The sequence below is a fragment of the Astyanax mexicanus genome, chromosome 10, assembly GCF_023375975.1.
Source record: "Astyanax mexicanus isolate ESR-SI-001 chromosome 10, AstMex3_surface, whole genome shotgun sequence".
Taxonomy (NCBI): Eukaryota; Metazoa; Chordata; class Actinopteri; order Characiformes; family Acestrorhamphidae; genus Astyanax; species Astyanax mexicanus.
The window spans coordinates 48,546,908-48,571,197 of NC_064417.1; the positions used below are offsets into that span (position 1 = coordinate 48,546,908).

Here is a 24,290-nt window from a genome sequence, read left to right on the forward strand (position 1 = left end):
ATAAACTACAGACTACATTTCTCCCAAATTCCAAATAAAAATATTGTCATTTAGAGCATTTATTTACAGAAAATGAGAAATGACTGATGCAGAACTTTCAGACCTCAAATAATGCAAAGAAAACAAGTTTATATTCATAAAGTTTTAAGACTTTAGAGATCAATTTTTGGTGGAATAACCCTGTTTTTTAATCACAGTTTTCATGCATCTTGGCATGTTCTCCTCCACCAGTCTTACACACTGCTTATGAATATTTAAGTAGTTCAGTTTGGTTTGATGGTTTGTGATCATCCATCTTCCTCTTGATTATATTCCAAAGGTTTTTAATTTGGCAAAATCAAAGAAACTCTCATTTTTACGTGGTCTCTTATTTTTTTTTTTCCAGAGCTAGTTTTTAAACTAAGTTGACTTACAGCTAAATAAACGGATAACAGGATTGGTCTTATTCTTAGTCTACACAGCATTTTGAATAGAGATTTACCACCAAAAGGCTTAATCCCTGTCCGGTAATCTGCCCCAATAGTTACTGAATACTAAAGTCAGCATAAATAATTGTGGTTATGTCCATATATTTTACGATAACGTTATTATTAGTGGAATATACAGCAGTACTGACCCGCTTTCTTAGTTCGGTTGAAACTCTTGAACACCAGCCAGCTGATCATAGTCAAAGACCCAACTGCAGCCAACTGTAGAAACGGGGCGGTGGTCTGCGAGAGATTGGAAAAAGTAGAAATACATTTTTAGTTATATACTGTACATTAGTGTTTAGACGAGTGCAGTAGTTTGAAGTGTTTTGAAGCATAAAATTTTAGATCCTCCACCTGCAGTGATAAACGAACAGTGCTCCATTCTTGCTTCCATTTACAGGCCATCATTACAATCCCCAGAACGACTATAATCAGACCCAGGAACAGCAACACCTACACAGACAGAAAGCTGCATCAGTAACTGAGCATTAAATACTGACCAGATAGTAGTAGCTTAATGTGAGCTGTACGGGAGTCTCCAATAAATGATTTAAAAGCTTAAAAAAGCATTAATTCTGTATTTATGAGCTACAATTACAACATGCATTAAAAGTTCAGTGTACATGCGAATGTTGATGCCAGTACACACATTTATAACTTATTATACAGTCCAGTAAAAAAATAAAGCAATTATCCTCCAATACTGATATTATTCTGATATCGTTGTGCATTTTCTATGCTTTGTTGCTCTCTTGTTGCAAAAATTTGTACAACTAACACCTTTACATCTAATCATATTTACTTATAACAGTGTAAAAACAGTATACAGCTCTGGAAAAAAATAGAGACCACTCCAAAAATTTCTTAGATTTTACCGAATTAAAACAACTCTGGAATATAAGCAAGAAAAAAACTCTGGAATAACAAGCCATCTAACCAAGCTGAACTGCTTGAATTGTTGAACTAGGAGTACCATAAAGTTATCCAAAAGCAGTGTGTAAGACTGGTGGAGGAGAACATGATAAGCAGGGTTATTCCACCAAATATTGATTTCTGAACCCTTAAAACTTTATGAATATGAACTTGTTTTCTTTGCATCATTTGAGGTCTGAAAGTTCTGCATCTTTTTTGTTATTTCAGCCATTTCTCATTTTCTGCAAATAAATGCTCTAAATGACAATATTTTTATTTAGAATTTGGGAGAAATGTTGTCTGTAGTTTATAGAATAAAACAACAATGTTCATTTTACTCAAACATAAACCTATAAATAGCAAAATCAGAAAAATTGATTCAGAAACTGAAGTGTTCTTCTAATTTTCCCCAGAGCTGTATTTAAAATGTTAATGAAATATAAGACAAAAAGGTACAAATCAAATTTCTATAGTGCTTTTTACAACTGATGTCACAAAGCAGATTTGCAGAAATCTACTAGCGTGACAAATAATCAGATAAAATATTGAACATATAACATAGAAACAAACCCCAGTGAGAGATTATTCAATCGAATTTAATTAATTTAAATTATTTACACCTTTGTGTGATTGCAATACCTTATGCAGCCAGTGTAAATCCAATGGTTCTTTAATGGCAAACTGGAACAATGAGAAAAGCTGAAAAAACAAGTAATTTTGTTACAATAAATTCACAATTAAATACGGCAGCATTAAAAGTGTGTTTTGACCTGGTTATACACCAGAAAATACATTCATACAGAACTACTTATAAAATCAACAGCTTGAAAGTCAAATCAACTTTTTGCAACAGGTGGTGCACCATTCGACTGTGCAGCGACACCAGACAAAAATGGCTTATATATACACACACTTCAGTATGTCTACAGTAACTGTATTCTAGGGAGTAAAGACACTTCATTACTGATGCTACTGTGAGCTGACTGACAGATGAACAGAGCACATTTAAAAGTGATGTCTTTGTAATTATCTATTTATAATCTCTGATTTTGCTCAACTGTGTCATATTAACCCATTCATTTTGGACACACTCAGGATCGCCCTCTGGTGGTCCAACAAACAACCAAAAAGAGATTCTGAAGTGGGTACCGTTTTCTCCTCTCTATTAGAGATTCTCTGGTTTCGGTCTCAATTGGGTAGAAATGGGATAAAATTTGAAGTAAAATTCACCTAAAATTGAGCCTCAGACATTTACAAAGGAATCACTATGTCTAAGGATTGTGCCTTTTGGAAACAAGCCCTGTGGACTGATAAAGTTACATTAAATGCATTTTAGGCAGCGATGAGTAATGAGTCAGAAGTGTGTTTTCCAAAAAGGTGTGCAGAATTTTAGGTAAAGAACACATTGCCTACTGTTAATCACATGTGTTGCAGCCAGTGGCATGCAGCACATTTCACTGGTTGAAGGAAAAAAATTATTTAATTGCACATTGTCACACTGTCTATAAGATAGATAAAAGCTGATAATAAAATAAGGATTTTGCCATGGTAACCTAATGTCCCTTAACCTAATCATCATCTTTTTTCATATCCTAATTCAGGTGCACAAGCATTTGCTTAGGTTTTAAAGACTGTAAAATCATGAAATACAGAAGTAATCCTAATTAAAAACAAGACTTAAAGACTTACGTCATCTTTTTGCAACCTTTTGTACTTTAAAAAATCAGAATATCTTTTACTTATTTAGTTATTCAGAGTGCCAAAACTTCTGAATGCCATCATTTCATTATCCAATGGAAACCAAGTATCTCCAAAAACAGAGATGTCAAGTAACGAAGTACAAATACTTAGTTACTGTACATAAATATAAATGTTAGTTATCTAAAATTAACTTTTTTAGTTGTAGTCCTTGCATTTTCACACAGTTACCTGAAATTTCCCATGCCCCATCTAAGCTTCTTTAATATATTTACATTGTATTAAAATACATTACTTTTTAATTGCCATATATGCAGCTGAAACAGGGAACAGCATAGTGCATTCCAAATTTATCAGCATTAACATTTAAATATAACATTATATTCATTATGGCTTTTAGAAAAATGTGTGACAATAATGTAAATACTCGTTTTTTTATTGGACAGCGACAATACTGTATTATTTTACAAGTATTATATTAAATATAAACATCTCAAACAATATATTAAACATAACGAAGTAAATAAAAGAATTCCTTTACTACTGATCACTGTGCAGTGTAACAATGTAGGCTCACAAATAAGAACAGCTTATATCTTATGAAAAAAATCACTTTATATCACTTTATAGAGCTTATTAGCTCTTGGCTAGTGGTCATTATGAATGCTCTAAAAACTGAAAAATTGGAATCATCAGCATTAATATTAGGCAGATTTTTAGGACTAAATATACTTCATTCTCACCAAAAGTAGAAGGCAGTATATGGTTAATACTGCGTACATGATGATCATGATCATGTACCAGTTCACCCACAGACTGAACGTCCGAAAAGCCTCCCTGTTATTAAAAACAAGAAAAACAATATCAGCCATGGATCAGCTGCAGTAGAAAGTGATTTTTGATTATATATATATTATGTGTGTGTGTGTGTATGTGTGTCTCCTCACCAGTTCACATCATTGTGGTCATTATAAGCCACGAAACACACGTACATCCATCCCAGAGCCAGAACGGCCATCAGAGAGACAAAGAAGAACCAGCAGCATGTGAACTGTACAGCAGGAAGAGAAAACAAATAAATTGCATGTTCAAACTCATCATTTTACTTTCATTTGAGATCATCATTTAGTGAAACTGATAATCTTCAATCACCCACACAAACAAACATGTCAATCTGTCATCACAATATCAAGCTCTGTTTTTCAGTCAGTTTCTGGAATGATGGTGAAATACAATGTCCTAATAAAGCATAATGATAAAATCTGTTGATGACAAACAATGCTGGAGGCTTACCCGGCACAAAAGGGTGCGTGCTAAAGTAATCCAACTATTAAACATTCCTGTAACAAAGTTACATTACATTGCATTTAGCAGAAGCTTTTATCCAAAGGGACGTATAAATAATTATGTATATTTAGCAATAGAGGCAAGACAAGTTTATTTATATAGCACCTTTCATACACAATGGTCATTCAAAGTGCTTTACAAATTAGAAAACACAAAAAGAAGTCAAATTATAAATACATGTAACAATAAAAATGGAAATAAAAGAATAGATTAAGAATAAAGCATGGATAAAACACGATTCAAACATGATTAAAACAAAGATAAGTCAAATTAAAAACATGTAAAACGATAATTGTCATTTAAGAAAATAGTTTAAGAATAATGTTAAAAGAGGACATAGAAGTACAATAAAAAAAACATTTTAGGCAGGGCCTAAAGGAGGTCAAAGAAATGGTGGAATAGAGTAAGTGCTCTTAGAAGATAATAATATTATAGTTTTACCCTTTTAACTGTACTGTAACTGTAGATGCATGAGTGGATAAGTGTAAGTAATTGTTTTTGGTCACACCTTCTCATTCAATGTTTTTTTTTATATATATTTTAAGGAATCATGTAGTAACTTAAAAGTGTTAAACAAACCAAAAAACTCTGTGAAGAAGCATTAAGGTGCTCTTATCTGGGAGCTGTTAACTTGTGGTTTCTGAGGCTGGAAACTCTGATGAATTTATCCTGTACAACAGAGGAAACTCTTGCTCTCCGTATCTTGGGGCAGTCCTGATGAGAGCCAGTTCCATCATAATGTTTTTGTTGGTCTTTCTGACGGAACTTAAAGCAGCACTAGGTAGGATTTTCTTTATTTTTGATCTTTTTAAAGAAGTAAAATTACAGCTTGAAACTGCATTGCAATGCAGCGCTGCATTGAGGTGTAATAGGAGGAATAGCGGTGCTCTCGTGTCTGTGCCGGAGCTCCTCTGAGCTCAAACCAGACTCTGTAAGTTTTCCGAGGGGCCGCGACCAACGCTCACGAGAACTGCGACCTGCTTTCCGACCTTTAGTTCAAACAGTTCTTCAAGACCTACTGGTTCATTCTTTACAAACTAACATACAGACACTCTGGCAGAAGCTGGAAAGAGAACGAATATGTCTGTGAAAGACAGAAAATGAGAAAGAGAAACTAATCTGCCTGAAACATTTATTACACTCTACAACTGTAAGGGAAGCCCACGAGCACAAAATCTCAACCCTACCTAGTGGAGCTTTAAGGATGCTTTTAAAGTTCTAAAAATTTTCTCTCAAACACATGAAGAGCCAAGAAATTTAAGTATTTAGCTCCTGACAAGTTTAGCACAGCTTTTAAATGAAAACATGAATTCCAGGTGAATGTTTTATGAGGTAGAGACAGAGAAAAGCGAAAGCGGACATCTAAGCAAGAGGTGCTACTTTACGAAAAACTTGCATGTGTTTTTTCTTTTAAACAAAGAAAGTGTAAAAAAAAAAAATAATTTTTTAAATTTTAGATTTTTCAGAGATTGGACGAACTTAGTACTAATCTATTTTTCTTTTTTGTGATTATTTTCAAATAACTTAATGTAGTTAAAAATATATATATTTTACCTATTTTATATTTTATACATAAAAACACTTTAAAACACTTCACAAAATAACATTAGAACATACAATATAACAATAATCAACAGAATGTAATAATTAATTATTAATTAACACTAGTTAAGACATTATTAATCATTACTCATTTTTAAGCTAATGTCTTTGTCAGTGTTCATTATTATTATATATTACAACATTCTTAAGCAATAAAATGTGTGCACATTCAATAATGTATTAGTAAATTTAGTGTCAATTAATAGTTAGTTCAGACATTACTTTTTTTACAAGTTAACAATGTTATTGATGTTGTACGTGCTGTTATTTGAGAGTCTTATTGTAAAGTGTTATACTGTAAAACTGTAATACTACCCCATTCTTCCATGAGAATGGAGTGAAAGAGATAAAAAAAATGATAAAAAAATACAATGGGACCTAGGAAATTCTCATTCTTATCAACTGTTCATCGACTCTCAGGAATTTACTTTCTACAGACCACACAGAGTATACCCCTATAAGAAAGATTATTTCACACAGAAAAATATGATAAACGCTATGATAAAGTATTTCATGGGACAGGAACTCCTATTATGTCCCATGACTTTTGCCAGTTGGAAGTTGTTCAGGTAAATTTTTTTAACATTCCTTGATCCACAGTGTCACGTGTGTATCAGGAAAACATAATGGAAAGCATTACAGAAGGCACTAATGATTGTGACCCGTGGCTTCTGGTTTAAATTGTTTGTAAAAACAGAAAACTGACTCTAGCAGAAATCACATCCACATTTACACATTCAATACAGCAGGCCTCACATGTTCTTTAGCTTCCATTGAATATGGCAAAAGTCATGGGACTCTATACTAGTTCCAATCCCATGACTTTCGGTCATGGGATATACTGTGTACACTGTGGAACTACAGGCTCAGCTTTTATAAGCTTTTAAGCAGATTTATAATAAATAGAAAATAATGTTACATTATATTAACACTACATAATATTGGAAAAAGATGTCGATTAAACATTTTTGTTGTGCTGGAATATAAATTGCTATATTAACAAATACAGGATTTTTTTACTTTTTTGTAATTTTTTTTTACTTTTTTTTTTGTAATTTTGTAATTTTCAATTGTTTTAAAACTTTGCCAATCATGTCATCATATAAAAAACATACATAAAATTGTTAATCTGGTATATAATGCCAGGTAAAATGAGCACATGTCCATTGCAAAATCAATGCTAAAATCAAAGCTTACATACTCTAAGACGTGTCGCGATGCTCATTGCTATTTTACACTACGCCAACAGTCTATTTTCATGTCTTCCAACAATATAGTTTAAATAGCAACAGTGCTTCTGAATATATCTACACTGATGTGTGTGGTGGTCTGGAAATGAGGTCTGTTCAGGTATTTTTCTGGCGTATTGCTATCTTGGCAACAGAAAACACAGGTGCACCACTGACTGAATACAACCTAGACAGACATCAACAGTAGTCAACAGGCGTTCATTACTATCTTGGCAGTTGGTGTACACCCCACAAGTAATGCACACATGGACATGCAGCAGTGAACAAACCAAACTTTTACATCAAGAATAAACTGAATGAAACTAAATAAAATAACATTATTCTACATTTAAAAAAATACAGGTCATTGTTATATAACTTAAATGACCTGCTTGTGCACCAGCAGGTCAGTTTTCTCTGCTGAGAAGGAAATGGCATGTGACATGCGACACGCTGTCTGAAACTTAGAGCTATTATTGTGCAGCCTTATTAAATTAAGACTAATAAATTATGTCTGTGTAGACATTATATACTCTGTAGAGTTTAATGAATTGTATGAAATGTACAATTCTAAATGCAAACTTTATACCCTGTAATTAAGTATTAATTGTTACCTGACTGCGACTTTGATGTCTGCTGGATTATTGGCTTGCGGTTTTCACAACTTTTTCATACCACCGCCGCCACCGCGATCTGTCTATGTGTAAAATATAGTGGTGTACACTTAAAGCCAAGTCGTTTTAAGCCCTGTGAAAACATTACACACCTACACCTTCCCTGAGGGCAAACTCAGAAACTCATAAAACAGAATACGCTCCCAAAGCAATTTTTTTCTAGAGAAAAACAACCGCAAACCCCTCACCCTCCCTGTGAATGCTCAGTTCCACAAACAATATGCGTCGTCTTCTCATGAAAGCACGTAAACTGGCGTTTGTGCCACAGTTGGAGCGAAGCCATCGCCTCCTCATGTCGAGTTTCGCCTGATCGTGAATGACAGACTGATGAGGCAGAAGGTGCAAGATGCTCCAAAAACAGCGGCGACAACTGATAAAAAGGCCAAACCAGACCGTTCCCAGACTAAGTTTTCGAGATTTCTGAATACGTTCCTAATTAGTCCCAGTTCTCACAAAAGAGTCTCTCTGCTCCAGTAATCAGCTGCCCTAATTAACATACTTCTCCCCACGACTAAACCATTTCTCCACGAGCACAGGCTCCTGAGTGAAGAACCGAACACGGTTGCATAAGTGTGGTTGAGTGTTCATTAAGAGAGTATTCAGTGAGGTTTCTGATATCTGCTCTACTTGTGTCAGCAGCAATAATGATCTAATCTTCTCTATATTCATATAGTGCACAGCGAACACATAGTGATGGTGCATTCCTCTCTATAGATTAAACTGACCAGGACCCTACTCTCCTAGTTCAAGGGTCATTTTAACTAGCAGACATGACGTGTTGGATGCGTCACTCAGGGATTGCTATGATTACTAGTAAAGATTACACTACAGCAAGCTCAGCCCTGGGGCCAAATGCCCACGGGCCCACGGACAATTACTTTTAAAAATAAATAATTTTTTATATATCATTTCAGTTTTTTCTTTAATTTGTCAGTGGCGTCAGTATGTTGCATCACTGTTAGGCAGAGGTGGAAAAAGTACTGAAAAATTGTAATTAAGTAAAAGTTCCTTTGCTTTGCTAAAATTCTACTCAAGTAAAAGTAAAAGTACCCATCTAAAAATCTACTCGAGTAAAAGTAAAAAAGTACTCAATTTAAAATGCAATTTGAGTAAAAGTTACAGTTACTTTTAATTATTTGATGTAAAAAAAATAAAATAATAATTGTTGTAAATGAAAAAACGAGGAGCAATGGATTGGGCATTTATGGAAATACGGAACAAATCACGTCCCTTACTTGTTTAATAATTAAACAAGTAAGGGACGTGATTTGTTCCGTATTTCCATGCGGAACAATTCAGCAATTTTTTTTAGCATTTTATTTTTTACTCAGTAAAGGGGAGTTTTCCAACATAGCAAAGTAAATTACTTGTGTCAAAATCTACTTGAGTAAAAGTAAAATGACCTATTTTAAAAACTACTTTTAAAATTACAAATTACAAATAAAATCTACTTAATTACAGTAACGTGAGTAAATGTAATTTGTTACTTTCCACCTCTGCTGTTAGGGATGATCATGATACATTGCCCACGATAACATTGTTACTGTAGGCCTGTCATGATAATTACATTATCAACTTACCATACAATAATTGGACATGACCTCAATAATATCTGATAATCGTGATATCATCTACTGTGTTTATTTTATGTTTTGTTCACATATATAACAGTGAACAGTATTTTATCCAGTCATGCAATACCAAACCAATGCTTTAATAACTGTGACTCCATACACATAGTGTGGAATTCTGCAGTAGGCAAAGAAAACAGTATATTTCCCAAACTATGATTAAATACAAATTTGTTGTCTTTAAAAGGGTATAATTTCTATGTTAAGCTATCCTATTATTGTTTAGATAGATAGATAGATCGATAGATAGACAGACAGACAGACAGACAGACAGACATTAAATTCTGGACATCCAACAGCAGGTATACATAGTACAACTTACAAAAGAAGAAAATATATGATATAATTATACATAGAAAAATACAATAAAATGTGATGATAACTGTTGTCAGTCATACAGACAGTGCAAATACACAGTTACATCATTGCCATTTAAGGGTCTTAAAATGACAATACTATCGTTTTTCACAATGGATAATATATATTGTCTAAAAACTTGATCATGAAAGGCCTACAGTACTGTGATGCGGCGATATGCAATATTTCACAACACTATTGTCTGCAACAGGGGTTCTCAACTGGTCTCAGCCCGGGACCCACACCCACTATAAAAAAATTACTAGAATACTTACCAACCAAATTTATTTTTGAAAAATTGCCTTTAAAAACCTATTTAAAAGATACATATTCACGCAAAGCGAATTTAAGAGCAATATCTTTAAGAAACTGAGGAAAAACATGTTTACAAGTTACTACAATAAAATTAAATATCAAAACTGCACAAAATAAAGGCCACAAAATTAGATATTTCACTTCTCTGCATATATTTGATTCAGAGTATATTAGTAAGAAACTATCTGTCTCTCCTCCCCACCAAATATAAAAAACGAGTAAAAAAAAAAATCAGATGAGAATTAATTTTTTTTTATGTATTCATTTTTACACGCCATAACCCACTTTTGGTTCCCGACCCACCAGTTAAGAGTCGCTGCTCTACGATACTCTTACACAGTTTCTATGGTACTAAAGAGGATAAAATACTCATAATTAAGCAAATAGCAGAAATTATGGGTTTATGGACTTGGGTTTATGGTGTCAGTTTCACATAATTTAGCCTGGTCGTGTCTTTTTAACGCACATACCCTGACTGCAGCTCTTCTTCAAGTGTGGTTTCTACTATTCCAATGATGTTATATAGCCATAAACTGACATAAATTAGAACAGTTCTGTTGTTGTCAAAATGTCTAACATGCTAGAACTACACTCTAAAAAACAGAGGTACGATATGAGTACTTTTTTGTACTCAAAGGTACACTCTTCATAATTGTACCCTCAAAGGTACAATATTGGTCTTTACAGGGTCAGATTTGTTCCCTCTGAAGTACAAAGTCATTCCTAACAGAAATAAGTACGAATTTGTACCATTTCACCAGCCAAAAGGTACAGTCAGTATTCTGCATCACTGTACTAATAAACAATATATATTTTATTTGCACATTTTTTATTTGAAAGCCAGACAATTTTGCATTATGAAATTCTTGACACATATTTAGTTGATGATAATGTTTATAATCTTTATAATCTATACTGGCATAAAAAACATGGGTACAAAAAAGGACTTTCACTGAAAGGTACTTTTTTGTACCTCAATATAAGGTACAGCCCCAGCGACAAGCTTTGTACTCTTTTAAGTACAAATCTGTACTTATTTTTCTTAGTGTGTACGCTACACTAAAATCTTTTCACACTGTGCAAAATAAGATTTCAGAAAAAAAAGAAATATATATATATATATATATATATATATAACAAAAATGCATCAATTAAAAAATATCAAATATTGATATTTTATTTCCATGTATTGATAACATATCGCAAATGCAAATTATACAAATTTATAGCTGTATCATTTTTTTGGACCAACTTTAATCATAACACATTGCAAATCAAAGTGATATGACATATTGCTGTATCAATATATTTTTTAATTTATTAATATATTATTTATTTAATATATTATTTTTAAGTATTTAAATATATTTGGTTTTAAAAAGACAAGTGATCCAAAAGAAATAGAAAGTTATCAGATTATGTTACTGTACTATATTACCTTTTAAACCCTGTAACAGTTACATGTTTGAACAAGTAATCAGTTTTCTGTAACAGAACACCATTTCAAGAGTAGTAAGCTATTCAGAGTTCAGATGCTCACCCGTCTCTTGTCGTTACTCGGATGCTTCCAGTGGCAGCTGTAGATTCCTCTGCAGCACATCCGGACGATGCTTTCCCTCATTGTGTCGTCTTCAGCGCCAGATCAGAGAATATGAAGGATAAAAGGAGCTTCTTCTGTTTTTATTTCGGGCCTGGGTTCCTACTTGTGGGTGCTGACTCACACAAAAAAACAAAAAAAAAAAAAGATTGAGAAATTTAGCATGACAAGGAAGCGGATAAACCTGTTGGACCCTTAAATTCACCACCCCCAACCCCACAAACACCCACACACACACAAACACACACACACACACACACACACATAAACACACACACACACTGCTGTTTCAAATTGCAGTTCAACAAAAGGATTGTCAAGCCCAGACTGGTGGAATGGTCTAACGGGATGGATGAACGGATGAATGGATGAATAGACACACTGATGGTTAAGTATACAGACATGCAGGTAGATCGACTGATAGATAGATATACAGGCCTAGATACAAATAATAAACAAAACCACCACAGTAAAAAAAAGAGAGTATTAGATTTATCCAAGAGATTATTTAGAGCAGTGTGTTTAACCCTATGAGGCCTCCTAGTCTGAAATAGTCTGAAAGTTACTTTATTCCAGTGATTCAGTTTAAAATGTGAAAATCATACATAGATGTATTAAACACAGAGTGTCCAAGCTGCTTGAGGTCTAGTGTGAAGTTTAAACAAATAGTGATGGTTTGGAGAGACATGTCATCTGCTGGTGTTGGTCCACTGTGTTCTATCAAGTCCAAAGTCAGTGCAGTTTTGTTTTCCCACAAAATCTTTGCAAACAACTTTTATGCAGATGCAGATTTCATTGTCCAGTAGGACTTGGCACACTGCCCACACTGCCACGAGTAACAATGGGTCTTATATATACAGGGGTTGGACAATGAAACTGAAACACCTGTCATTTTAGTATGGGGAGGTTTCATGGATAATTGGAGCAGCCTGGTGGCCAATCTTCATTAATTGCACATTGCACCAGTAAGTGCAGAGTGTGAAGATTCAATTAGCAGGGTAAGAGCACAGTTCTGCTCTAAATATTGCAATGCACACAACATTATGGGTGACATACCAGAGTTCAAAATAGGACAAATTGTTGGTGCACGTCTTGCTGGAGCATCTGTGACCAAGACAGCAAGTCTTTGTGATGCATCAAGAGCCACGGTATCCAGGTTAATGTCAGCATATCACCAAGAAGGACCAACCACATCCAACAGGATTAACTGTGGACGCTGTAAGAGGAAGCTGTCTGAAAGGGATGTTCGGGTGCTAATCCGAATTGTATCCAAAAAACATAAAACCCTGGCTGATCAAATCACGGCAGAATTCAATGTGCACCTCAACTCTCCTGTTTCCACCAGAACTGTCCGTCACCACAATACATTATTGTGGTCTATAACCAGGTGTTTCAGTTTCATTGTCCAATATACACTTTCATTGTATATATACACTATTATAATTTTCTGAGATACTGACTTTTGTGTTTTCATTGGCTGTAAGCCATATGAGTTTCATATTTTCAACACATTACTGTTATTCTATTTTTTTTTTCAAATGCACCAGTATAGTTATTTGTTAAAAGGACTGGGTTTGTCTCTGCTAACACTGATGTTTTGAGAAGAACAGTGGATGTCTGTGCTGGATCTCACAGAAGTGACTGGTCTGCCAAAATTCCTCAAGGATGGTTGAAGAAGCAGCTCATTTAGAAACTCAGTCAAGGAAGTGTAGGTCTCTATAGTGACAACTTAGGTCAAATGTGACCTCATAGTGAGTAACGGACTGGAAATATTTATTGGTGTTCATGGGAGAGCAGCAAGACATTAACACTAATAAAACATCAAACGGAAAGAAAGGAAATCCACCCACAGCAGAAAATATACTAAATTAATGTTTAGACTAGGTTTTTTTTAAAGCCTTCCAACTTACAGACAACCCATAAACCCACCCATAAACATTCTGCAGCCCGAATGAACATTTAATCAACCTTTTCATATTTAAACAAATCACAAATGAAAATGAGCCAATATTTCGCTGTAATGTGATTTTGGCCCACCCATAATCATAACATATTACGATAAATCCAGCCAGTAAATCCTGTCAAATTGATTGATAGGCTCAAATTTCCTCAGGATCTTTTGTTGTTAAAAAAAAAAAAACGTATGGGTAAACCAATATGGGTAAAACACATTTAATAAGCTAGAAAGGTTTCTACTAATACGCTAATACTAGTTAAGACCCTTATTTATTCTTCACACTAACACCAGTGAAACCAGCACAACTGAACTAAACTACATAAACACATATAAACACATAAGCACACATGAACACATAACCAACAAACAACACAAAAAACAATAGGAGAAATAGAAAGTGTGGTTCTCTAAGCATGCACGGATATCTAAGGCTCTCCCACTAAATTCAACGCTGCTTATTGTTAAATTTTGCATATTGCTATTTTTATGTAATAGGGAAAAAGTGGTAAAATGAATATGTTATGAACATGTTTGGTATACAGCATTTAACTAAATGTTTAAATGTTGTTGGGTTTTACATAGTTCCTCAAAACCCTTAATACACTAAGCAAATGATCTAGGGTGGCTGCAGTTGGTCTGCAGGTTTAGGTTCAGCAACAGTATGTGCTGAAAGAATGAGGTCAGCTGACTACCCGAATATACTGAATATAAACCAGGTTATTCCATCAATTAGTTTTTTTCTTCATATTCCTACACTCTAAGAAATATAAGTACAGATTTGTACTTAAAAGAGTACAAAGCTTGTCGCTGGGGCTGTACCTTATATTGAGGCACAAAAAAGTACCTTTCAGTGAAAGTCCTTTTTTGTACCCATGGTTTTTGTGCCAGTAAAGATTATAAAAATTATAAACAATATCATCAACTAAATATGGCTCAAAAACTTGATGATCCAAAATTGTCTGGCTTTCAAATAAAAAATGTGCAATTTAAATATATATTGTTCATTAGTGCAGTGATACAGAATACTGAATGTACCCTTTGTCTGGTTAAATGGTACAAATTTGTACTTATTGCTGTTAGAAATGACTTTGTTCTTCAGAGGGAACAAATCTGACCCTGTAAAGACCAATATTGTACCTTTGAGAGTACAATTATAAAGAGTGTACCTTCGAGTACAAAAAAGTACTCATATCGTACCTCTGTTTTTTAGAGTGTAGATGAAAATGTCAGCATTTATGTGGCTGGAATTGTGAAAGAGTTCAGGGTTCAGGGAGCATGAGATCATCATTTTCACACATGGATTGAGAGAGAGTTCACCACAGAGTCCAGACCTTAACCTCATTGAGAATCTTTGGGATGTGCTGGATGGAGAAGAGCTGCTTTGTGCAGTGTTCAGACTCTACCATCATCAATGCTGCTGCAAGATCTTGGTGAAAAATTAATCCAGCAACACTGGATTAAAATAAGTCTTGTGAAATTGCAGAAGCTTATTGAAACAATGCCACAGTAAATGTGTGCAGCAATCAAAGATAAAGGCGGTCCAACCAAATATTATGTATGATGATCTTTTTTTTTGGCCACAAAGAGTACACAAAGTATATTAACTCCTCATGTATAGTGTATGGGGACGCATTGAAACTGGTATCCGGAGTCTTTTTATTTTTTTGTTCTTTGTGGGATTTCCCTCGCTTACAGATGGAGAATTCATGGCACGAAACCGACGATACGCTCTTCTTCTGTTTTCCTCTGCTTCACCTGAGACCTGAAACCCATGGCAGGACAAGCAAGTCTAAGCAAGTTAATAAAAAATGTGTTCCCTGAAGCTAATTAAGAGTTCAGTGCGGAAAGTAGGCCACAACTCCGAGAACCAGAACCAGACAAAAATCACAAAATGACAGCTGGAGAAAAATGCTTAAGAAAGAGGCTGGCAGGTCTTTGTGTGATCAAGAGAAAAAGTGCACACCTCAGCATACATCAAATAAAGTTAGCGTGCATGTAAACCTTTGCAAACATTAGTGTGCAGGGTAAAATACACTCACTTATCGTCAATAAAAAAAACCCAGAAGGAATCAACCGAGTGGAAAGAAACTTGATAGAAAGTCATGTCAGACGATGCTCGATTCCAACAGTGCTCGTCCACATACTGCTGTCTTCTCAAGAGCTTGCCTTTAAGACACAGTTGCTATGCCATGGCCAGCCACATCACCAGACCTATACCTGATTGAAAACTCCATGGCCGAATCATCTGACATGTGGCTCAATAAATATGACCATGTTTCGCATATCAGTCGAAATTTTTAATCATTTATTTGTTTCAAAAAACCCTCATCTTCCTTCCAAATAGCATCGCAATCAGCCACTTTCTTCTGGATGCAGCTATTTTAGCAACCATTTTTCTGATGATGAGAGTAGTAACTGCTTCAGCTCTAATTTTACATTATTTATATAGCATTGCAAAACAAATAGGCCAAAGATACAACAAATACATACTGTCTCCCCTAAAAGTATTGGATAAGAAAGAAACTTTTCTATTCTGTTTTTAGAATATACTGATTTAGAACAAGGCACCTCAAAATAAACAGAATTTCAATAAGTATAAAAAAATAGACTTCATTTTTGCTAGCTTTTCCCTTTTCTTCAAATACAAAGCCAAGTTGTTAACCCAATGACCTCTTCAACAGGTAAAATGTGAAAAGGCATTAAAATGAAACCAAAACCAAACTAAATGAAACATTTTGAGGAAGGCTAAAAATACAAATATCACAGTTTTTTACAGTTTTTTTTTTTTTTTTTGAATATCCTAAATGTATTGTTAGCATTGTTGTCAAATAAATGTGTCATTGTTTAGTATAAATTTTTTAAATGTTTTGTTTATTATAATTGTTAAGAATATTTTTGGTTGCCATATATTCAGTGATCAAGAGAAATGCATGCTGATCAGTAAAATGCATGCTCACTAGGATTAAGGTCTGGTTACTGACTTGGGGTCCAATTTCCCCCCTAATAAAGTCCTTTATTAAGGTGGGAGTGTGGTTTGTGTTTCTCTGTGTGTTTCGGCCCTGGAAGTTTCACCCTTGCCCTGTGAAGGTTGCTGGTCGTGTGATGCTGTTGTTTTTAGAGATTTCTTAACAGATCTGTAAAGGTTCTGTCATCAACTTTGACAGCTCAACTCAAAGCTGTTTTCCATGACTAATCTGGGTGATGTCTTCTTGTTGGTACACTAGTCACTTCTTTTTTCCATCCAAAGTGTTATACTGTCTGTGCAACGGCTCCAATGTCCAATTAGAGAAATTATTATTGTAAAAGAATGCTTTTCCTTTAACAGTACTTTAAACTTTGTTCCATTTGTTAATAACCAAAGTTTTTGCTGTGAAGCTACAGCGCTAATTTACACTAACATGCAATTTACACTAAGTCATGGTATAAAAGAAGCTTTGGGTTACAGACTTACTTTACTTGTTCAGTTTTCTTTTATAAAGTTAACCCCTTAACGCCTGAATTAATGTAGCTGTATATGAAAAAATGTTTCATGTGTGTTTTACCTTTAAGTAGATAGTAAATATTGTTGAGATTATTAATTTCACTTTTGCACAAAAATAAATAGAAATTTTGCAACAACAGGCAATATGGTCTATTTGGGGTAAATTTGGTATGTTGCAAATTTGCTACAGCAGACATAATGGTCCATACTAAGATAACAATAACAGAGAAAAATCAATGTTTTATTTATGCACCCAACAGCAGGCATTCAATAATAAATAACACCAATTACTGTCACCAACACAATATACACAAATATTACAGGAAACATTTCATTAATTTGAATTCTAGATTCATTTGAATTGTAAATTGTCAAAGGTTCCTAGGTCCGTGGCGAATATGCACTAACAGGCATTGGGGGAATGCAGGTGCTGTCTTGGCAGGTTGATTAAATCAAACGGTTAGTCGCATATTTGCAACAACAGGCGTTAAGGGGTTAATTCATTAATAAATTACATTGCCAGAAATTTAGGAACATTGGCCAATTAGTGTACTGTAGTGAGTCTAGTGCATCATATAACCAGAAGTGTAATCACGGCTGTCAGTAGATAGGATTGTCATTCATGTTCCATATTTATCCGTCATTAGTGTCACACCTCATACTATATGTTTTTCTATTGTATTCTATGAAGTCATAAGTAAATAAAGCACTTAAAGATAAGAAGAGCAAAGGTAAAGAATAGAGAGAAATCAGTGGACTCTTGATTAGTGTGACGTCATTAATGGAGTAATGCATTAAGAGATCAGTAGCTTTTTAACGGAAAGTTATCTAAGTACTAAAGATGGATAGACTGCTGTATTTCAGGGTGTATAATCGTATCCATGAAGTGCCAGTCTGGCTTCAGGTTTTAACATTAAATAATCATTAGCTCATCTGTTGCCACTGGCAACATACGTTGACATAAACCAACTCTGATGCCATGTTTAAAATTGGCTGGGATAAAAACCTGAGGTCACACACACACAGACACAGACACACAGACAAAAAATATATACTTAAACTGGACACTGCCTTGCCAAAAAAGAAGAGTCACCATCTGGATTTAAGTAAGTAAATAGGTCAGTCTCCCATTGGATAATTACTATAGGGGTAATTATGTTTCAGCTGGCAAAATGCTATTTAACCCAAACTGATGCAGTGAGTTGCTAATCATTTGTTAAATTACCAGGTGGAAAGACTCATTCTGTTGTTATGAAAAATATATTAAGCTGTTTTAGAAGAGTCAAACCATTGGCATGCATCCAGCAGAGAAAACATCCAAACTACTAAAATCGAGTTAAGAACTGTCCAACGCATTTTTAAAAAAAAGTGGAATGACGGTGGGGAAACATCATCTTCAAGGAAGGAATGTGGTCGGATAAATGTATATATATATATATATATATGTATATATATATATTATATATATACATATATATACAGTGAGTCCAAGAAGTATTTGATCCCTTGCTGATTTTCTTCGTTGGCCCACTAATAAAGACATGATCATTCTATACTTTTAATGGTAGATGTATTCTTACATGGAGAGACAGAATATTAAAAAGAAAATCCAGAAAATAAATCTAAGGAATATATATTAATTGATTTGTATTTCATGGAGTGAAATAAGTATTTGATCCCTTAGTATTCATTAGCAGTTCTGGCTTTTACAGACCAGTTAGACACTCCCAATCAACTTGTTACCTGACCTGAAGCCACCTGTTCTCACTAATCACTTGTGTGAAAAACACCTGTCCACAGAATCAGACAGATCACACAGATTTCAAGTCTCCAACATGGGTAAAACCAAAGAGCTGTCACAGGACCTCAGAGTCAGAATTGTTGACCTTCACAAAGCTGGAATGGGCTACAAAAAGATTAGTAAGGTGTTGGATGTGAAAGTAACAACTATTGGTGCAATTATCAGAAAGTTTAAAGAGTATAACATGACAATCAACAGACCTCGGCCCGGTGCTCCAAAGAAGATTTCGCCTCGTGGGGTGGCAATGATGCTGAGAATGGTCAGAAATCGTCCTGCAACCACTCGGCAGGAGTTAGCAAATGACCTGAAGGCAGCTGGGACCACAGTTTGCAAGGAAACAATTGGCAACACTTTGCGCAACAATGGATTCACATCCTGCAGTGCCCGAAAGGTACCCCTGCTGAAGAGAGCACATGTGGAGGCGCGCCTCAAGTATGCCAATGATCATTTGAAAGATGAACCAAGTTATTGGGAGAAGGTTTTGTGGTCAGACGAGACCAAAATTGAACTTTTTGGCCTCAACTCTGGAGGTGGAAGCATAATGTTTTTTGGGGGTGTTTCTCTGCCAAGGGTACAGGGCTACTTCACCGCATCACTGGGAAGATGGATGGAGCCATGTACCGCACAATCCTGAGGGACAACCTCCTCCCCTCTGCCAGGGATCTGAAAATGGGCCGTGGTTGGGTCTTCCAACATGATAACGACCCTAAACATACAGCAAAGGCAACAATGGATTGGCTCAAGAAAAATCACATTAAGGTCATGGTGTGGCCCAGCCAGTCGCCAGACCTCAATCCGATCGAAAATCTATGGAGGGAGCTGAAGGTCAGAGTTGCCAAGCGACAGCCCACCAATCTTCATGATTTAGAGAGGATCTGCAAAGAAGAGTGGGCCAAAATTCCCCCTGGTGTGTGTGCTAAACTTGTGGTTAACTACAACAAACGTCTCACCGCTGTGCTTGCAAACAAAGGCTTTGCCACTAAGTATTGAGTGTGTTTGGCAAGAGGGATCAAATACTTATTTTCCTCATTGAAATACAAATTAATTAAAATATATTATTTAAAATTATATTCTGGATTTTTGTCTTGATATTCTGTCTCTCCATGTTAGAATATATCTACCATTAAAAGTGCAGAAGGATAGTGTCTTTATTAGTGGGCAAACAAAGAAAATCAGCAAGGGATCAAATACTTCTTGGACTCACTGTATATATATATATATATATATGTATATGAGTTATGCTAAACGGCTAAAACTGATTCAATTTGCAATAGAGCATAAAGATCTGGTTAATTCCTGTACTTTAATAGAAAACCACAGAACAAAAACACATTGCAAAGCATTTTTTTCCACTTTGAGGTTTAGTTATGTAAATAACTGCATTTATTTACAATCTATTTTAAAATCCAGATTGCGCCTCCCTGAAACATCTAAATTGCCTGAGTGTATTTGGAATTTGTAAGCGGATGCATTTGTATATCCTGTGTGTATCTCTATTAAACTCCAAACAGTACTTCAAAGTTCAATTGTACAAAAACCAATGATAAACAAAATATGTTGTTGTTCTTTTGGAAGGAAATGTCTTCACAATGTAATACAGCAAGTCTTTGTGTTTCTAAATAGATCTATGATAACATGAACCATGCGAATGCTATAACTGTCTTATTTTCCAATGGTGGAAAACCTGTTATTAAGGAGCTTTTTGTAGATGTTTATAATGATTCTTCACTACGGTTAAGAGTAAAAGCTCAATATTTTTTTATAAGATCACACAACCCTATGTAGAACCCTTTTCAACATAAATCTATAAAAGACTTGATGATCTGCACAGAAATACCTGAAAGGAAAGTCACCCAGCACCCTTCACACACCCATCTATTCAATGCCAATGAGGAACTGAACTTGGCAAACGAATTTGAGATAATTCACAAGATAAGAACTGTTTTTTTTACCTGAGGTAGAATTCCAGTATGATTACACTAAGGCTGTATGCCCTAGAGGTTGTGGTAAGATGCAAAACTATTGTTAAATATTGTTTAAAACAGCGCATTGAACATCTACAGAGATTATCATTTATATTTATATGTGTGAATATTTATTTAGTAAAAACGTTGAGAATTTCCGTCTTAAGAGGAAATATTTAACTTGTCAAATGACTTGGCAGAGCAGGGAAAGTCAGTTGTTCATCAAGTTGATTTACTCTAAAAGCCACAGTGGTCACGACTGTCACTCATCACGAAACCAGACTGATTGTGCAACATGCAAAGAAACACTGTGAACTTTAAAATATGACTGTACAAACAAAGCAGCAACAATTGATAAAGCTAATGATCCTGATCCACACTGTCATTTTTTTTATTAACTGAAATAGCAAAAAATCTACAGTAAAAAATGTCTTGAGACTAACATGCAATAAAAGCAAATAATAAAACAAAAAATGATGCACTTGATATTTCCAAAAACTAAATACATGCTGTCTCACAAGCATAAGAACTTCCAAGGCAGGAAGACATTAAGTTGTGCATGAATCGAAGTTTAGCAATCTATTCTTCGGTTAAGCTGGGCTAAAATGGTAATAGCTAATACCAGCACAGTTAAACACTCATATCTACCCAGCAAACCAAATGTTAGGTCAGTAAAATATTAACATTCCTATAACGTGTAGTCTGTCACGTTTTCTGCATTAACATGTTTAATTAACATTTTTTAATACTCTAGTAAAGTTGCTGCCACGTCACATTTGTATGTCAATAGTTTAATTTTGAGTTTGAGGAGTGTTTAGTTGGGGAAGTTACGTGATAAACCTTTTAATAACGTTGCGATGCAAACCACCATTATGTCACATGTTTTCAGAACGTTCCTGGAAAAGTTTAATGTCGTAGAAAACTGTTTTATGATACATTATATAAATGAGTATACGAGTATCATCAACATACTGTGAAGATGCCCAGCTATTCCCACTCCTAGTTAAAGTAGAGAAACATGATAACAAGTACAAACCTTTGTTGAATAGCCCACCTCTGTTCACCCCAGAATTGTGAAATATAGCCCTTTTAATCAATGCTCCCATGAGGCTTACAATGCTAGTAATAGGGGCATAGTATTGACCATGCAAATAATACTAATAATACTAGTAATCACTATTTTTACACTATTACAAGCTCAAAGTAGCTCCACACTTCAATTGTTGAATTCTGAGGATCCTGACATTTAAAAAGAGGCTTGAAGAGCTTTGAAAGTGAACTGATAATCTATTAAAAACACTGTTTATACACATAGTTCCTTCAGGTAGATCTCCGAGTGCTGCAATATTGAAATTAAATCACAACAATCACAAACAAATAGGTAGTATAGGGGAACACAAAGCAAACTTTTTGCAATCTGTTCCCCTATCCCACCTATTTGTTTGTGCTTGTCAGTCAACTTCTCATAAATCCTTGTTAATGGTGTAAAAATGCTGAATTCTTTGCTTTGGCCGGCTATGCCCCTATCATTAGCATGGTAAGCATGTTGGGAGCATCTGCTAAAAGTGCTGTATTTCAAAATGCTGGCAGAGAATGAAGGTGGGCATACAACTTATACTCATTATCATGTTTCACAACTCCCCGAATCTATTTCACCCTGGATTTCTCCTTTAATACAGTTTTATCTGCTCAGATAGCATTATTGTGCTTTACAGAAAACGACAGAGGAGACTCCACCTGTTGAGGGAACTGAGGTCATCTGAATAGCAGGGCCACTGCTAAGAGTATTTGATTGTATTCATACTGTAACTAGATGTGTTCTGATGTTGAATGTTCAGTTCTGCACCCACTCTAATAACTCTAAACTCATACTGAAGGTATTAATTCAAGCTCTAATTTTCCAGAGAACACAGCTCCTGTTTTTTCAAAGCCAGTGCTGAGTGAGTTACAGCCCTCCAGCTAGTTCTGAGCAGCTAATTTGGATAATTCTAGCACATTTGGTTAAGAAACTAATAAAGAACTCTTTTACGGGAAAGTGATTTTCATATTTTGCACTTTTCCTTAACTGAAATAAAAGGAGTTTATTTTGCCTCTTGCTTATATACAGCCCTGGAAAAAAATGAAGAGACCACTTCAGTTTCTAAATCAGTTTGCTGTTTATAGGTTTATGTTTCAGTAAAATGAACATTTCTCTCAAATTCCAAATAAAAATAGTCATTTAGCAAACTTATTTGCAGAAAATGAGAAATGGCTTTCAGACCCCAAATAATTCAAAGAAAACATGTTTATATTCATAAGGTTCAGAAATCAATATTTGGAGGAATAACCCCGTTTTTTTAATTACAGATTTAATTCATCTTGGCATGTTCTCCTCCACCAGTCTTACACACTGCTTTTGGATAACTTTATGCCACTCCTGATGCAAACATTCAAGCAGTTCAGCTTGGTTTGATGGCTTGTGATCATCTATCTTCCTCTTGATTATATTCCAGAGGTTTTCAATTCGGTAAAATCAAAGAAATGCATCATTTTTAAGAGGTCTCTTTTTTCCAGAACTGTATTTTAAAAGATATAGAGATTTCTTTTTTTTTTTTTACAATATCACTCAGCCCTACCATACTTGATGGTCTTGGACCAATGTGCTGCTGTTCCAGAGCATCTTATTTAAATGGCAGCACATGGAGGTTAATCAAACTGTGTCAGGGTGTTTGAACGCATTTTCTTCACATTAGCATTAGCTCATTTTAAATTCAATCAAATTTACTTTATGTTATGCTAGATATTTAAATGAATTAAAATTGGGTAGTTGTCTATGTGGATAGCCTAATATACATATACATTATCTACAAACCTCTTGCATTTAACTTGGAATTACATTTTACGACTAAATTCACTTTTCATTGTCTCTAACCCAAACTCTTGGGTCTTCAGTTGATTCACTTTTAATTTATTTATATTTAATTAAACCCAAAACCCCAACCCAAACACTGTCTGGTCAGTATTCTGTTTCTAAACCTAACACTGTTGGGAAGCAGCAGTTGTATCAAAGCGTCTGTTTGAACACTGAAAGTCTGATAACTGTGGGAGGTTATCCAAATAAAGAGTCTGAACTATTGTCTCATGAAAAGAAAGTTAATTTCCTGTATTTCTGTTTGGGGGGGGAAACAGGACTTGTGTAAGAATGCGTCTGTTCCTGGCGATTGTATACAGTTACATTACACACAGTCCCAACACTGTCACAGGAATACACTTCTC

The 24,290-nt window shown here is 34.9% G+C and overlaps 1 protein-coding gene across 2 annotated transcripts in view; it reads right to left on the reverse strand.

The window, feature by feature from the left end:
- Positions 1-24,290, reverse strand: part of gdpd2 (glycerophosphodiester phosphodiesterase domain containing 2) — a 49,185-nt gene that overhangs the window by 20,199 nt on the left and 4,696 nt on the right. For both annotated transcript variants that reach the window (XR_007441004.1, XM_007254413.4), the window contains exons 2-7: positions 11,776-11,947; positions 4,028-4,131; positions 3,824-3,917; positions 2,022-2,081; positions 825-923; positions 617-710 (exon numbers count right to left, since the gene is read on the reverse strand). Coding sequence is in view for 1 of the 2 variants with exons in the window: in XM_007254413.4 (XP_007254475.3) it covers positions 617-710; positions 825-923; positions 2,022-2,081; positions 3,824-3,917; positions 4,028-4,131; positions 11,776-11,856 (532 nt within the window). In the remaining variant the exon portion in view is untranslated. The remainder of the gene's footprint in view (positions 1-616; positions 711-824; positions 924-2,021; positions 2,082-3,823; positions 3,918-4,027; positions 4,132-11,775; positions 11,948-24,290) is intronic.